The sequence below is a fragment of the Muntiacus reevesi genome, chromosome 2 (assembly GCF_963930625.1).
Source record: "Muntiacus reevesi chromosome 2, mMunRee1.1, whole genome shotgun sequence".
NCBI classification, from domain to species: Eukaryota; Metazoa; Chordata; class Mammalia; order Artiodactyla; family Cervidae; genus Muntiacus; species Muntiacus reevesi.
This window is the reverse complement of record NC_089250.1, coordinates 164188335-164206507: the sequence shown is the minus strand read 5'-3', so window position 1 is coordinate 164206507 and position 18173 is coordinate 164188335. Positions and strand designations below refer to the sequence as shown.

Genomic DNA, 18173 nt, shown 5'->3' with positions numbered 1-18173 from the left:
TGTAATATTTGTTTTACAAGGTCAGTAAATTAAGCGGATGAAAAGATGTTGGCTGTCTAACCTTTCCAATTCTGAGGAGAATGAAGAATTTAAGACTAAGTCCTAAGAGGAAAATGGAAGTAAGGAAAGGAAACAAAGAGAAAAGATGAGGGGGGCAATGGCGAGCACGTTTGTCTTCACACTTACAGCAGAAAAGTCTGCATTTGCCATCACCACAAACAGCCCAGCAATCTCAGCGTTGCTAATCCACATCTTTGACCCGTTGATGATGTAATAATCTCCCTTTTTATCAGCTCTGGTCTTCATAGCAAATGAATCGCTACCTGCTCCAGCCTCTGAAATGCAGATACTTGATACCTACATATGCAAGGAAATAATTCCAAATTAAGACCTATATTTATATTTATTATATTTATATTCTGGATAACACATACCCACTTATAGCAAAATCAACATTTGAAAATCAAAAACTTTTAGCTACTTCCAAAAGCCTGTACATATCAAAATAGTAATGGCATTCTGACAGCATTATTTCCCAAAATATATCCCACTATTTGTCTAGGTCAGACTTAAAGATCTAAGCACACATATTCAAAGTTCATTTCATTAAACTGGTTTTCATAATTGCAATGTAAATGAAACTACCAATCAAAATAATAGATATAATTGGGCCCAAAACAGAAATAATTTAATTGTGCAATGGTAAGTCTCTAAGTTTCCGAGTGTATTTTTCTAGTGCATATTAGCCACTCAGTCATGTCCAACTCTTTGCAATCCCATATACTGTAGCCCACCAGGCTCCTCTATCCATGGAATTCTCCCAGCAAGAATACTGGAGTGGGGTGTCATACCCTTCCAACCCAGGTCTCCTGCGTTGCAGGCACATTCTTTACCATCTGAGCCACCAGGGTAGCATTAACTTATTGAGCACTGTTGAGTAATTAGTGGCGCTGTGTTGTGGTCTTAAACAGAAAAGCCAACACTGTAGCTACTTTTCTCCTGAAAACATCCTACATTTAGACAAGATCAGATCCATTTTAACAACTCATGTCAACTCACCTTTTCCATAGCTAGCTTGGGCAAATAGGTAGCCTTCTGTTCTTCTGTTCCGTATTTTCCAATCATCCTGTTAATTAATGTGTTCTGAATGCTGCATACCAGAGCCACAGATGCATCAACTTTGGCTAACTCCTCCATCACTAGGATAGAGGAAAAAAATGAAGCTCCTGTTCCTCCATATTTTGGGTCAATTTCAATACCCATCAACTAAAGGAAAAAGAAGGAAACACACACTAAGAAAGCTATTTTTTATATGGGACAATTTCTTGCAAGAATGAGTTCAAAAATAATTTGTAACTATATACATTCTTAATTTTTAAATTCTGTATGTATATCTTATTTTTATTTGGTATGGCTCTATCCCTCTAATAACAAAAAAAATCTGTAACAGAAAAATCTATAACAGAAATATATTTTCAAAAGATAAAATGACATGCTAGAACTATCAATTATTTGCTTTTGGTATCTAAAAAACAGAAATAAGAGAGGTAAAATAATTTGAAGGATACTGAAATGGAATAGCAATAAAGTATGTAATAAGGAAACTGGAGAAAGCAGCAAATATCTCCGATTTCACTGAGCAGAATCTCTTTGAGTCAGTCCCCTCCACCTTGATCCTTTAAACTGAGATAATAATTGAATGAATAACTGAATGACCATTCTTTTGGGGACTATTTCAGCAAGTCCAGATGGTTAGCAGACCACATGTGGTCTAGTGTTTCCTAGAATCACACAAGACAAGGCCCAGCTGCCTGACAATCATGGTCAAAACTGGTCAAGGCTTTTCAGTTAACTGCCTGACTGTTCAGTAACCAGTCCTCCGTCTGGAACATGAAACATCCACAGTATTCCATTTTTTAAGTATCCTCGTTTCAGAAAGAGAATGTGTGCACATGTAATTCAAGACCCAAAACTGTGAATTCTCTGACTTCTCTCACGTAGAGTAAAACTTCTGCCTTTTACTGAGGTGGGTGGGGGGGACACACAAAGCCGTGAGCAGGCAGAGGAATGCTTCTCTCTGTTCTCTCTAGGTCGCAGGGAGCTGCACGCACTGCAGCCAGGGTATAGTGGTGTTTTTAGCTGATGGGAAACTTAGTTGACAGGAAGTGAGAACCGCAAGGGGGAGGATAGAGGGGCTGAGCAAACCTGCAATGATGTCCTCTGAGGAAGGATTCGGGACTGGGGAGGTGCCTGGAGGCTGACGGAGGCGTGAGAATATTGGACTATCGTATTCTCTAAAAAGGTCACCGATGGACATATTTGTCAGTTATCTTGGCAGGTGACCTCTGTAGAGGTCAGAAGTCAGGAGTCACGTGAGACCGAGAATAGCTGATGCAAGATATGAAAGGACGCAGACCCCCAAGGGGTGTGTGACAAGCAGGCAGAAGTGACTGCGATGTGGCAGGCAACCTGTCGCTACAAAGGACCCTGCCTGCAAGAACTACCCCCTCGCGAGAGGGAAGCTCAAACTGTGGGGCCCCAAGACCTCTCAGAGAAGTGAGGTTCTGTAAATGGACCTGGCTGAGAAATGGATGCTTTCTGAACCACTGTGACTTCACATAGGTTCTAGTTTCCCAACAGTTTCACTGCTAAAAGAAAGCTGAAAAACTACTACTGTATGGTATCTAACAACAAAAAAAAGCTAGTATTATTTCAACAGTAAGAAATAAAACAATTACTAGAAAAGGCTAATTTTCAAACACGATAACTGGTTAAGATTTAAGCCAATGGCTCTGAACTAATAGGGACTATTAGTTCTGGGATAGCCTTGTGTGCTAAGTTGCTAAGTGTCCGACTCTGTGCAACCCCATGGACTATAGCCCACCAGGCTCCTCTGTCCATGGGATTCTCCAGGCAAGGATACTGGAGTGGGTTGCCACGCCCTCCTCCAGGGGATCTTCCCAACCCAGGGATTGAACCCAAGTCTCTTACGTCTCCTGCACTGGCGGGCAGGTTCCTCACCACCAGCGCCACCTGGGGTAGTCTTGCATGTGTGTGCTTAGTCATGTCCCCGCTCTCGGTGACCCCATGAACTGTAGCCCAGCAGGCTCTATGGGGATTCAGCAGGCAAGGATACTGGAGTGGGTTGCTATGCTTTCCTCCAGGGAATCTTCCCGACCCAGGGATCGAACCCAGGCCTCCCACACTGCAGGCAGATTCTTTACCAGCTGAGCTACCAGGGAGAGCCTTGGTATTCCAAAAAAATCAAGAAAAATCTTCTCACCTATACAGAAGGGAGAGATGAAGAGCCCGGTGATTCTGAAATGTTCTCCGTGGGGCTCCCATGATGATAACCTCTCCCTATACTCACAGTCAGAACATTTCTATTTTTATCTATTTTATATACTGTGCTTCTATTAAAGCACCATGAGCTTCTAATTAAAAAGTTGGAAACTGGTTGCCCGGGTTAAATCTAATAAGATTTCAGATATGAACCTCTTGCTTTTAGGTTTCCTACATACACAGAGATTCAGGTAGATGCTCTGGTGTGAAGTTTTACTAAAGCAAGTTTTCGTATCCTTGGCGTTACTAAGCTGGATAATTCTGTGTCTCAGCAGGCCATCCTGTACACTCTGCGATGTTTTGCCTGCATCTTACTAGACGTCAGTAGCACATCTAGTTGTGACTACCAACGTCTTCAGACATTGCCAGATAGCCTCTGGGGAACAAAAACAGACCCTAGTTTAATACCGCTGGTCTGAAGAAATCACTCCTGCTTCTAACCTTTTACTTAAAAAGCACCGGTGTTTCTAATTTTAAAAGTTAATTCAATTTAAAAGAAAATTTAACTGGGCTCTCAATCTGAAAGAGAAGTCACATAATTCTGACTAGGAAATTATGCCATCATTACCATTCCTAAATTTAAAATTATGCATGCATTTTAACACTGGAAGGTATTTCTGAAAGTTTGAAAGTAGAATAATCATGAATTATATACCCCTTGTTGAAATAATCCTTGTATTATGGATTTTTCCATTTTTGAATCTTCATCCATTTTTGAAACAAAAGGAGCAATTTGTTCCTGGGCAAAATTTTTAACTGTAGGGGAAAAAAAATACTAATAAGTCTTTATTTTATAAATCTGGCATGTATTAATTAAAAAAAAAAAAAAGGAAAAGAGGAAGACTTAAAATTAATGACAAAAATTCCATTCACAAACTTAGGAGAACACCGCCCCCAGTCCTGCCACAGGCCGTGTGATCTCATACCAAAGGCCGCGCCGTGACCCGAGGGGAAATGTAGTGAAACCGGTTCACTCACCTGTGCTCTTTATCATCATCTCCTCATCGGTAAATGTTTGCAGAGGGGCAAGAGGTAGTCCATTGGTTGCTGCTCTGAGCTGAGCTTCTGGCTGAGAAGAGTTTAGGGCGTGAGGAGGAGTGTTCCAGGAAGACAGGCAGCTTGGGAAGTTTCTTCGTAGCTGTGCGAACCGTCGCCACTGCGTGGGGAACACACGCACAGGCGCCAGGGCAGAAGAGCATGTCAAGAGGAGAGAACGCCAGTTGCTTTGGGAGTTAACTTTACAAACCCACCCGTTATAACGTCTTTCAGCAAAATAAGGGAGACTGTCCTGGCGCCTGGTCACATCCTGTAACCAAAAACCACAGGCTGGGTTATCCGGGGAGGAGCTGTTCGAAAGGCATACGTCTCCCCACGTAATTACTTCTTACCTTCGAGGAAACAGAACGTTCCAGGTGGAACTCATTCTTCAAATGACACATTTCTGTAACCTCTTGGCTAGGAAAATCAGACTCTAACAGTTCTGACTGACTTCAGTGAAGAGAATTCTCCCGTGGGGCAGGGATGTGTGAGGGCCCAGGGACAGCTGGAGCTGAGCATCCCAGCTGCCCTGCCTGGCTGCATGAAGCTCTGCTTTTTGGGTTTCTGTGGCCAGTGTTTTTTTGTTTTTTTTCTTCAGCTTCTTATTAATTAGTACCAGAACATACAGGTTAAGAAAACAGGCTCCGGAGTCCGAAAGAACTAGTGTCAGTCTGGCTGCTTACTATGTGATCTTGAAGTGAAAAGTGAAAGTCACTCAGTCATGTCAACTCTTTGTGACCCCATGGACTATGGAATTCTTCAGGACAGAATACTGGAGTGGGTAGGTTTCCCTTCTCCAGGGGATCTTCCCAACCCAGGGATCGAACCCAGATCTCCTGTATTGCAGGCAGATCTCTTTACCAGCTGAACCACAAGGGAAGTCCAAGGATACTGGAGTGAGTAGCCTATCCCTTCTCCAGTGGATCTTCCTGACCCAGGAATCGAACTGGGGTCTCCTATATTGCAGGCAGATTCATTACCAACTGAGCTATGTGATCTTGGGCAGGTGGTTTTTAACCTCTGTGTTAAAATCGCTCATCTTAATTTCCTTCCCTGTAAAAATAAGGATAATAACCTTTGGAAAATAAGGATAATAACTTTGTGGAAGCAATCCACATCAAGGGTTTAGCATGGTACCCACTGTATAGTAGGAGCTCAACAACGGTGATGACTAACTCTCCTCTGACCCCTAAGAACACAGCCGTGGTGGTCTAAGAGAAGAAGTCGGGGTTGTAACTCCGTGAAACTGCAAGGCTAGCTCCTCCTGCCATTAGTGTGTCCCCTGTCACAGGGCCCCAAATCCTTCAACTTCTGGCCAACAATGGATGTGTGGACCAGAAAGAGAGACTGTCCGATTTCAATGAAAAGAAGAGCGAGACAGAGAGACAGCATCTGATTTCAAATGCTTGTTATAAGTCTGTTCTCCATGCCTGCATCTCCACTGCTGTCCTGCAAGCAGGGTCCTCTGTACCATCTTTCAAGATTCCATATGCATGCCTTAGAGGGTGGGATGAATTGAGAGAACAGCATGGAAACAGATACATTACTATAAGTAAAAGAAAGAGCAAGTGGGAACTTGCCGTGTGACACAGGGAGCTCAAGCGTAGAGGGGTGGGATGGGGTGGGTGGGGAGGGAGGTGGGAGAGGGGTTCAGGAGGGAGGGGACATATGTACACCTGCGGCTGATTCATGGTGATGTATGGCAGAGGCCAACAAAATATTATAAAGTAATTACCCTCCAATTAAAAAAACAGTGAAAAAGAAAAAAGAGTACATGGAATATCTAGTATCACCTCTACCTGGGAAGAACCCAGAAAATGCTAGGCAGATGGAGGTAAAGGGAAGAGAAAGAGCACAGATAACTGGCTTGGGATGCAGGGATTCGGACATCGGGGTGTAGGGGTATTAAAAGATAGGAAGTTAAATAAATGGATAAGTGTAAATTGCATAGATGAGGAAATTATATGAAGAGGAATTATTTTGGGGAAAAAATGCTTGTTATGCCTTCCCAATTTTTTTTCTGTAGAATTTTAGTACAGGGGAAACAAATGAGGAATTAGTTTTTTCCTGAACACACACAAAACACGCCAAGTAAAAGAAGCCAGCTCAGAAGACCATTTATTTATGTAAGTCTCTTTATATGAAATTTCTAGAACAGGCAAATCCATGCAGACACGAAGTGGAGCAGTGGTTGCTTGTGGTTCAGGGCGAGAATGAGCGGTGCCTGCCAAAGGGCACGGTGATCTTTATGGGGTGATGGAAATGTTCCAGAATCGGACTCTGATGCTGGCTGCACAGCTCTGTGTATTTACTATTGCATTAAATTCTTAAAAAGCACGAATGACGTTGCTGCTCAGTCACTCTGTCATGTCCGACTCTTTGTGACCCCACGGACTGCAGCACGCCAGGCTTCCCTGTCCTTCACCATCTCCCGGAGCCTGCTCAGACTCATCATCGAGTCAGTGATGCCATTCAACCACACTATAATTACACAGCGTGAATTATATTGCTATGTAAATTATACCTCAGTGAAACTGTTAAAAGAATTAGTGTCTTCCTTGCGGCCAACAAAAATTAACAGAATATGCTGAGGATCTGCCAAATGCCTGAGAGAACATAGGGACAGAGTTTACTAGCTTCTGAGAAGCTGAGGGCACTGTCAGGACAAGACAGAGTTCAAGGAACAGGCAAGAAACAAAGTCAAGCTTTGCAAAATTTAAAAGCAAATGTAAAGTTGAGGGGAAAAAAAGCCAATTAAGCAATCTGGGACTATACCCACAAGGCACAGCCAGCCCCCATTAAAAATACAGAGGAAGGAGTAGGACTTTCACGCACACACACACAAAAAAACCCGGGGAGATCAAATTCTTAAAACCTGGAGAGAGGGGTCTCTCCAAGACCACCTATTGACTCATTGGAAAAGACCCTGATGCTAGGAGGGATTGGGGGCAGGAGGAGAAGGGGACGACAGAGGATGAGATGTATGGATGGCATCACCGACTCGATGGACATGAGTTTGAGTAAACTCCGGGAGTTGGTGATGGACAGGGAGGCCTGGTGTGCTGCGATTCATGGGGTTGCAAAGAGTCGGACACGACCGAGTGACTGAACTGAACTGAACTGATTGCTGTCAAACTGCAGGGGATATCTAGTTGGGTACACTTGTCCAGACTAAAGCTTTTACCCTCAGAAACCCTGCAGGTCACAACAGAAAATAGTATACCTGTGAGCCAGAAGCTCTGAGATACCTGTTCAAAAGATAGGCACCATCAGACAGCTAAGTAAAATGATGTAGAGGGTTGGCTCCTATTTGAAGTCTTATAGGGCCTTGGAAATGTTCTTGTTCCCTTGGCTGACATGGTTCTTGACAATTGTGTGACCCTTGATAATCTTCTGACAGAACAACTGCTTCCTGCTGCACTTGGATCAATGTGCCAGAACAGATAAAATTTAATATTAAGGAAATACAAGCCTAGGCTACATATTGTCACCCTGCTTATTTAACTTATATGCAGAGTACATCATGTGAAATGCCGGGCTGGATGAAGCACAAGCTGGAATCAAGATTGCTGGGAGAAATATCAATAACCTCAGATATGCAGATGACACCACCCTCATGGCAGAAAGCGAAGACGAACTAAAGGGCCTCTTGATGAAAGTGAAAGAGGAGAGTGAAAAGCTGGCTTAAAACATAGCATTCAGAAAACTAAGATCATGGCATCTGGTCCCATCACTTCATGGCAAACAGATGGGGAAACAATGGAAACAGTCAGAGACTTTACTTTTTTGGGATCCAAAATCACTGCAGATGGTGACTGGAGCCGTGAAATTAAAAGACACTTGCTCCTTGGAAGAAAAGCTATGACCAACCTAGACAACATATTAAAAAGCAGAGACATTACTTTGCCAACAAAGGTCTGTCTAGTCAAAGCTATGGTTTTTCCAGTAGTCATGTATGGATGTGAGAGTTGGACTATAAAGAAAGCTAAATGCCGAAGAATTGATGCTTTTGAACTGTGGTGTTGGAGATTTTTGAGAGTCCCTTGGACTGCAAGGAGATCCACCCAGTCCACCCTAAAGAAATCAGTCGTGAATATTCATTGGAAGGGCTGATTCTGAAGCAGAAACTTCAACACTTTGGCCACCTGATGCGAAGAACTGAGTCACAGGAAAAGACCCTGATGCTGGGAAAGACTGAAGGCGTGAGGAGAAGGGGATGACAGAGGATGAGATGCTTGGATGGCATCACCAACTTAGTGGACAGGAGCTTGAGGAAGCTTCGGGAGTTGGTGATGGCCAGGGAGACCTGGTAGTCCATGGGGTTGCAGAGTCAAACACGACTGAGCGACTGAACTGAACTCAACTGAACAAGCCCAGGTGATATTGCCTCCCTTATCAACATTAAGGAAGACCAAAGTTAACCAGGTTCCTTCTCTTTCTAGGTTCTTCAATGGTTATTGTTCTCCTTTACATCCCTTGCTTGTTTAACCTTTTGGTTAAGTTTGTGTCCTTTTGGCTCCAACAGCTTGATGTAAGGCTCATAATGGCTCAAGGAACTCAGTCCATTCCAGTGGAGAGTGGCCCAGGTCCCCACAGGTCCTTGGAACAGTCAGGGAGGGACGTCTACACCTCTAGGGTAGGCTAAGGTCTGCGGTCCCTGTCCAGCAGGAAGGAGTTTCAGAATCTTGAGCACCTTAAGAACAACAATGTAGAGTCTCTCAGTGGGGAATGAGACAGGTCTGGGATCTGGGACCCTTTGCTGCACTGCTGCAAAGTTTATACCTGAACAACCTCTCCTCCAGCAATAAAATACAAAGAAACTATATGGGATGAAAAATAACTGCCTGCATGAGCAGTTAGGGCAGATTCTGGGTAAAGGATACAAAGAGACCAAAAAACCCAACTGCCATGAAGAGCAAAAGCATGCCCTAGCCCCCAACACCACCTAAGGGGTGGGCAGACCACCTAAGTAAGCCACCCCTCCTACTGTCCCCTGGACACATCCCTACCCTCTCCCATATGAGGAACAAGCTCAGCCTTCCTTGGGGTGCAGAGCAAGCAGGGGAAACTGTTGGCTTGTTCTCATATACCCCCACTCTGCAGCAGGAGTCCCAGTAAAGCCTGGCCTGGGGAAAAAAAAAAAAAAAAGGCATATGTAGTAATATATTGCAATATATTTTCTTAATATCTTTTGAGTGTTCACTGAAAAGCTTATTGATAAAAAGAGGAAAAAAGAAACAAGAGTCACCATGTCTGACATTACTGTTAATCTTACCTACATATGGGTTAGTCTCTGCAGTTCTGTGCTTAAGAGTACATGCAGTCTGCTCTGGGTTTTCCTGGGGAAAAGAAATACTGGCCAGTCAGGGAAAAAAAAAAAATGTGTCCAGCTCAATTTTTCTAGCTGATTTTGTTTTGAGAATTAGGAGACAGACAATTCAGGGCAAAGCTGCATGGACCTTTTTCTTTTCTCATTAAAACACAGAGGTGAGACATGAAAACTTGGGACTAGATAAAAGGAAGGGGGAAGACACTGCCTTCTTCCTGTTGAAACAGATGACAAGAATGAAAACACAGGATAAGGAGTGAAGTCAGAAATGCAAGTATGAAGGGGCCCCCCAACCCGACCTCTGGGGGGTGGGGCAGGGGAGCGTTGCTAAGCAGCAGAAGGAGACAGAGTGATCGGCAGAAGCAGGCACAAGGAGGGAGGAAGAGTGGGAGAAGGGCAGCTGGAATTAAGTGCAGGTGCCCTTCTGGTCAGTGGCTGAATGGGGCCCTCAATCTATATTCGAATGAATGAAAGAACCGGCCAAGCTACTTTCTCCACAAAATGCTCTGGAATCTTGCCTATTACATGTCAAAAGCTGTAATACACTGTCCACATTTCTTATTTCTAGGGGAGATTTGCTTCACTAAACCCACTACAGAACTCGCTATACATCACCTTTCTACCAAAGCTATTCTTCAGCAGAAAACCCAGCACCAGGGGGTCTTACTGTACCCAGTTTTCCGTGCTGGCACAATTGTGACCCCGTTAAGTCTCAATATTGTTACTGACAAAGTATATGACTGTTCAACCCATAGCAGTTACTTTAGACACAAGATAACAGGGGCAAACGTACTTTAAAAAAGTGGTGTACAAGTATAGGAGACTACTGAAGATACTCATCATAAAACAGTGGCTGTGTATGCTAAGTGAATGGAATCCATTATAAACCAAAGCATTGAAAGATAACACCTCTCCTTTTGGGCAGGGAAAAAAAGACTTCCTTTTAACACAGCAGTTCTTAATAAAGGAGATATCTCCTTGCCTTGCCTTTAACAGCTCAGCCCAAGGTGTCCACGATGATTTTCAACTGCCCCCTGCCCTTCAGTGTTGACCTCAGCCTCTGCAATTTGGTGTCCACTCCATCAAAATGATTTTCCACGGTTATAACCCATTGCACCACATCATCACATTTTTTTGTATAGAGCAGCAATTGCTAGCTGAATGGAATAATGGTTATTTATGCCTTGCCAAATACTCTTCGAAGCTTGAGTCTGATCTGTTTCCCACTCAACTGCCCAGAGTTCTGCTGCACTCAGAAGTACTAATGATCAAATCTGGGGTCTGCAGGCTCCTATAGGCAGAACAAAGCCCAAGAACATAGATGGGGAAAAACTATATTTTATTTCACTAACCTCTAACTGGAATATTAGAGATTATGCTAATACTTGATTCAGTTCAGTTCAGTCGCTCAGTCGTGTCCGACTCTGTGACCCCATGAACCGTAGCACGCCAGGCCTCCCGGTCCATCACCAACTCCCGGAGTCCACCCAAACCCATGTCCATTGAGTCGGTGATGCCATCCAAGCATCTCATCCTCTGTCGTCCCCTTCTCCTCCTGCCTTCAATCTTTCCCAGCATCAGGGTCTTTTCAAATGAGTCAGCTCTTCGCATCAGGTGGTCAAAGTATTGGAGTCCCAGCTTCAACATCAGTCCTTCCAATGAACACCCAGGACTGAGACTGATCTTCTTTAGGATGGACTGGCTCGGTCTCCTTGCAGTCCACGGGACTCTCAAGAGTCTTCTCCAACACCACAGTTCAAAAGCATCAATTCTTCGGCGCTCAGCTTTCTTTATAGTTCAATTTTCACATCCATACATGACCACTGGAAAAACCATAGCCTTGACATTATTAGGTAATGCTAATCAAGGAAATCAGTATTCTTTGAATGTTGGCAACAAGTTACAGTAGTTATTATCTGTGATTGTCACCAAAATAAATCACAGATACCTTTACATCAGTTGAAATATTGTTGGGAGCTCATCACCACTTCAAAATTATAGTAGTTATCCAAATTTCTGTCAGGTCTTACTTAAGAAGCACATATTCTTGTATTGCAATGTAAGGCATATGTATCACTTTTATGGTAACTAATTTCCTTTGTGATCCTATATATTTTATGCATTTTAAAACATTTTGAGAAAAGGTCTATAAACACAACTACATTGCTGTCTACCTTCCACAAACAGCACAAAGAAGCTTACGAACGCCCAGCTGCTGAGTGTTCTGGCGAAACTTGTTTAACTCACTGAGTGAATCACAGCCCTTCCCCGCTATGTTCTAGCTAACAAAGTGCTGCTGGAAACCTTCAAGTGTTTCAGTCAAGAAGCTTTCACACGTCTGAAAGGTAAGAAGGAACACAGAAGAGAGGTCTTTTCCAAGGACACGAGCGGACATAACAAGACCTTGCGCCCTAGTAGACAGTGGTTCCCACCACCTGTGCCTTCCTGGCTCTCCTACTGCACATGTGCAAGAATCTTTTTTTTTTTTCCTTTAATTCCATTAAGCACCAGACTTCACAAGAGTTCATTCTAGCCAGTTTTTCTTGTTTTAACTTCTGACAATGAAAAACCTGGCTATGGGCTTCTCATTGGCTAGGACGAATCTGCTTATTCAAATCTAGCACATACATGAAATCATTTCAGAACACACTACACCGTGAGAATCAAATTAATTGGAGTGCTTGGGTCCAGTTCTGTCTTTAGCCCCATGTAGCCAGTCAAAAGACTGCTTCTGAAAGTTCTTTCTTCACCCCATCTCAGTGCGGTTGTGTGATTCACTTGTAATGATTCTGAGACCAATTCCAACATCTGAGGGACTTCCCCACACCAATGAGCAACTTTCCAGCGCCAACTGAGGGTCCTTCTATTCAACTCGATTTTGACAAAAGCAGCTCTTCTGCCCCTTTCCCGTTTCCCCATTTCTGTCCTCTTCCCTTCAAAGAGCCTATTTAAGAAATGAGAGCACCGAGCAATTGAACCTAACTCCCGACTTACACTCTCCTGAATGCACACTGTGTCTTGCCTACCCTCCCGATTCTTTCCCAAGAAGTAAAGATTAGCCCTTTAATCCCAAGATAACATCTGAAGAGAATCAGACAGTCTGCATACAATGGAGGAGGAGGAGGCAGAATCCAACCTTCTGCCTCAGGGATTCACTGATATTCTCCCCCCCTCCCCCTTTTTTTCCCCTCTTTAAAAACTGTCAGGGCTGAGCAGAATCTTTGGAGGTGGTCTCAGGAAATGAACCCACCTTGCCCCCAGATTTCCAGCTTTTCTGATTAAAGCACCTTTCCTTTTTTCTGACACTTGCCTCTTGATTATTGCCTTTGAGTACCAAGCAGCAGAACCCGAAATCAGTAACAGATTTTGACACTCATCATGGGGCTGGGCTCTGGTGACATCTAGTTGCTTCAGGCTTCCTGGGTTGGAGCTGCCAGCTGCAGTGACTTGCACTTTTGGTGCATCATTAAACTGCTTAATCTTCAAGAAGTTTCAAAGAAAGGATTGTTTGACAACTGCAGGTTTTTAATAACTTTTAAATCATACTGTTGAACTGGGTAAGATATACAAAAAGTCTAATAGAAACTGATTTCATAAAACTCTTAAAAAGAAATTAGTTGACTTGAATACACTGGTGAATACAGTTATAATTTTTTTGTTTTGTAAAATACTATTGGCTTTTAATCTTATTTTCCCAGATGTGAGGAAAATCTTTCCCCTTAAGCTAATTATGACAGACAGCAATTTGGTAAATTATACATTTATTAGCAGACTTGAAACATTTTTTCCTCTCTACTTGATCCCTCCAGAGACTGAAAATGCTTATGTTCCTAACAGCTTTATCAGGGAAATTAGAAGGCCACATCTTAACAGGTGCAAAAATCTCAGAGTATTTTGGGGATCTCAAAAAGCAAGGGATTCACCTAAATCCACAGAGCAAAAATATATGACAAGCCGTTCGTATGGTTTTCCTGGTCCTGAGACTCCTTTATGAAAACTTTTGGCACAGCCAATTTAAAGGAACCAATATAATCAATTAATCAGATTCATTTTATAAACAAGTTTAACCTCAATTTGGTTATATTTGATTAAAACAAGGGTAATTTCAGATAGAGATGTTTCAATGGATATCAAATTCTGATTCTGTTGAGTTCAGTTACTTAGTCATGTCGGACTCTTTGGGACCCTATGGACTGCAGCACACCAGGCTTATATGTCCATCACCAACTCCTGGAGCTTGCTCAAACTCATGTCCATCAAGTCGGTGATGCCATCCAACCATCTCATCCTCTGTTGTCCCCTTCTCCTCCTGCCTTCAATGTTTTCCAGCATCAGGGTCTTTTCCAGTGAGTCAGTTCTTCACATCAGGTGGCAAAAGTACTGGAATTTCAGCTTCAGCATAAGTCCTTCCAATGAACACCCAGGACTGATTTCCTTTAGGATGGACTGGCTCGGTCTCCTTGCAGTCCAAGAGACTCTCAAGAGTCTTCTCCAACACCACAGTTCAAAAGCATCAATTCTTCGGTGCTCAGCTTTCGTGGTAGTCCAACTCTCACATCCATACATGACTACTGGAAAAACCATAGCCTTGACTAGATGGACCTTTGTTGGCAAAGTAATGTGTCTGCTTTTTAATACGCTGTCTAGGTTGATTATAGCTTTTCTTCCAAGGAGCAAGTGTCTTTCTTTTTAATTTTATTTATTTATTTTGCTTTACAATATTGTATTGGTTTTGCCATACATTGACTTGAATTCACCATGGGTTCCCCATCCTGAACCTCGCTCCCACCTCTCTCCCAATCCCATCCCTCTGAGTCATCCCAGTGCACCAGCCCAGATCACCCTGTATCATGCATTGAACCTGGACTGGCGATTCGCTTCACATATGATGATTTACATGTTTCAATGCCATTCTCCCACATCATCCCACCTTCGCCCTCTCCCATAGAGTCCAAAAGACTGTTCAATACATTTGTATCTCTCTTGCTGTCTCACATAAAGGGTTATCGTTCAATTCAGTTCAGTTCAGTCGCTCAGTAGTGTCCAACTCTTTGTGACCCCATGAACCGCAGCATGCCAGGCCTCCCTATCTATCACAAACTCCCGGAGTTCACTAAAACTCATGCCCATCGAGTCGGTGATGGCATCCAGCCATCTCATCCTCTGTCGTCCCCTTCTCCTCCTGCCCTCAATCCCTGCCAGCATCAGGGTCTTCTCCAATGAGTCAACTCTTTTCATGAGGTGGCCAAAGTATTGGAGTTTCAGCTTCAGCATCAGTCCTTCCAATGAACACCCAGGACTGATCTCCTTTAGGATGGACTGGTTGGGTCTCCTTGCAGTCCAAGGGACTCTCAAGAGTCTTCTCCAACACCACAGTTCAAAAGCATCAATTTTTCAGCACTCAGTTTTCTTCACAGTCCAACTCACATCCATACATGACCACTGGAAAAACCATAGCCTTGACTAGATGGACCTTTGTTGACAAAGTAAAGTCTCTGCTTTTTAATATGCTGTCTAGGTTGGTCATAACTTTCCTTCCAAGGAGTAAGCATTTTTTAATTTCATGGCTGCAGTCACTATCTGCAATGATTTTGCAGCCCAGAAAAATAAAGTCAGCCACTGTTTCCACTGTTTCCCCATCTATTTGCCATGAAGTGATGAGACTGGATGCCATGATTTTAGTTTTCTGAATGTTGAGCTTTAAGCCAACTTTTTCACTCTCCTCTTTCACTTTCGTCAAGAGACTCTTTAGTTCTTCTTCACTTTCTGCCATAAGGGTGGTGTCATCTTCATATCTGAGGTTATTGATATTTCTCCTGGCAATCTTGATTCCAGCTTGTGCTTCCTCCAGCCCAGCGTTTTTCGTGATGTACTTTGCATATAAGTTAAATAAGCAGGGTGACAATATACAGTCTTGATGTACTCCTTTTCCTATTTGGAGCCAGTCTGTTGTTCCATGTCCAGTTCTAACTGTTGCTTCCTGACCTGCATACAGGTTTTTCAAGAGGCAGGTCAGGTGGTCTGGTATTCCCATCTTTCAGAATTTTCCACAGTTTATTGTGATCCACACACTCAAAGGCTTTCACATAGTCAATAAAGCAGAAATAGATGTTTTTCTGGAGCTCTCTTGCTTTTTCAATGATCCAGCAGATGTTTGCAATTTCATCTCTGGTTCCTTTGCCTTTTCTAAAACCAGCTTGAACATCTGGAAGTTCATGGTTGACGTATTACTGAAGCCTGGCTTGGAGAATTTTGAGCATTACTTTACTAGCGTGTGAGATGAGTGCAATTGTGCGGTAGTTTGAGAATTCTTTGGGATTGCCTTTCTTAGGGATTGGAATGAAAATTGACCTTTTCCAGTCCTGTGGCCACTGCTGAGTTTTCCAAATTTGCTGACATATTGAGTGCAGCATCTTAAAACATCATCTTTTAGGATTTGAAATAGCTCAACTGGAATTCCATCACCTCCACTACTTTTGTTTGTAGTGATGCTTCCTAAGGCCCACCTGACTTCACATTCCAGGATGTCCAGCTCTAGGTGAGTGTGAGTGATCAACCTTCATGATTATCTGGGTCGTGAAGATCTTTCTTGTACGGTTCTTCTGTGTTCTTGCCATTTCTTAATATCTTCTGCTTCTGTTAGGTCCATACCATTTCTGCCCTTTATTGAGCCCATCTTTGCCTGAAATGGTCCCTTGGTATCTCTAATTTTCTTGAAGAGATCTCTGGTCTTTCCCATTCTATTGTTTTCCTCTATTTGTTTGCACTGATCGCTGAGGAAGGCTTTATCTCTCCTTGCTATTCTTTGAAACTCTGCATTCAGATGGGAATATCTTTCCTTTTCTCCTTTGCTTTTCGCTTTTCTTCTTTTCACAGCTATTTGTAAGGCCTCCTCAGACAGCCATTTTGCCTTTTTGCATTTCTTTTTCTTAGGGATGGTCTTGCTCCCTGTTTGCAGTACAATGTCACGAACCTCCATCCATAGTTCACCAGGCACTCTGTCTATCAGATCTAGTACCTTAAATCTAATTCTCACTTCCACCGTATAGTCATAAGGGATTTGATTTAGGTCATACCTGAATGGTCTAGTGTTTTTCCCCACTTTCTTCAATTTAAGTCTGAATTTGGCAATAAGGAGTTTATGATCTGAGCCACAGTCCGCTCCCGGTCTTGTTTTTGCTGACTGTGTAGAGCTTCTCCATCTTTGGCTGCAAAGGATATAATCAACCTGATTTTGGTGTTGACCATCTGCTGATAAAACATAATTCTCAACTTTTACATTGTGCTTTTTTTTTTTTTCCGGTCAACACGTGATTCTAACACAGAATAATAGCCAGAATTTGATATGAGCCAGAATTTGTGGTTTTCATGCTTGACTTTGGAGAGTAAAAACTCAACCCCTTCTTACAACTTTCTAAAGCCAAATGAGTCACTTGTCCAAGATAAATGATCCACAAATGTGCCTTCCCTGATCCCCCTACACCACACTCCCAGCTGCCCTACTTAAAACTTTTTGGTTTGACCAGATGTTCAAAAAAGCTACTGCCTTATCCCCATCCAGCCTCCCATAGGGGAGCTTCTTACACATCCATCTGGTATTCTTCACAAACAAACATAAAGCAAATAGAAACACAGTTGTTTATTTTCCTCCTGGTCCTTCTAAAAGAGAGCACACTATGTACCATATTCTGGTTTCTCCCAACCCCAGGTAGCAATATATTCTGGAGAGGTTTCTAACATGTAACAGAATTCCCTTTGTTTTCATAAGTAATGCTGCAACAAGGAAGATCTTTGCTGTGAATGTGTCCATCTGCACCTGGACTGTGGACTTGGTTATACAAATCTGTAGGAGATAAAATACCACAGAAATATATGTACACATTTCTCTGGAAGAGAACTTCTCTACTCCTTTGGCTTCTAATGGTAGGGGTTGGGGTGTGGTGGGGGCACTGGAAAATAACTGACAATAGATTTACAAGAGAAAAGAAAGTTTGTTTATATCTGCAGAGGTACTTTCAGCAGGCTCTGTTTGAATATAGAAAATGCTTCTTTCTTGAGGCTGCTGAATGGTCAAATGGTTTAGGGTTAGAGTAATTTTCATACCATTTTAGTGGGTTGTTATTTCCTTGTTATTACAATAATATCAATTTCCTGGTTTCAATAACTGTATGACTGAGATGGAACTATGCTCCCAATCAAAGAGTGATGGACAAGGGAATCTCTGTCTCTACTATCTGTGTTTATGTAACTTTCTGTGAATCCAATTACATATTTCAAAGTAAAGTTTCTTTAAAAGATGCTGCAAACAGTAAATTTGGATCTACATGATTTCACATCTGTGCATTTTACTTCTACCTGCAGCATAAGCTAGAAGAGGGAATTCTCTAGCAAAGGGCAAAATAAACTCAAAATACTGATAAATTTTCTCTAACAGTGCTTTGCAGCAGTTAAACCATTCTCTTTC

The 18173-nt window shown here is 42.7% G+C and overlaps 1 protein-coding gene across 2 annotated transcripts in view; it reads right to left on the bottom strand.

Annotated features, from left to right (window-relative positions):
* The window catches only part of ACADSB (acyl-CoA dehydrogenase short/branched chain), a 46948-nt gene that overhangs the window by 15319 nt on the left and 13456 nt on the right, over window positions 1-18173 (bottom strand). For both annotated transcript variants that reach the window (XM_065923491.1, XM_065923492.1), the window contains exons 2-5: window positions 4321-4498; window positions 3998-4098; window positions 1060-1266; window positions 187-357 (exon numbers count right to left, since the gene is read on the bottom strand). In XM_065923491.1, the coding sequence (XP_065779563.1) occupies window positions 187-357; window positions 1060-1266; window positions 3998-4098; window positions 4321-4498 (657 nt within the window). The remainder of the gene's footprint in view (window positions 1-186; window positions 358-1059; window positions 1267-3997; window positions 4099-4320; window positions 4499-18173) is intronic.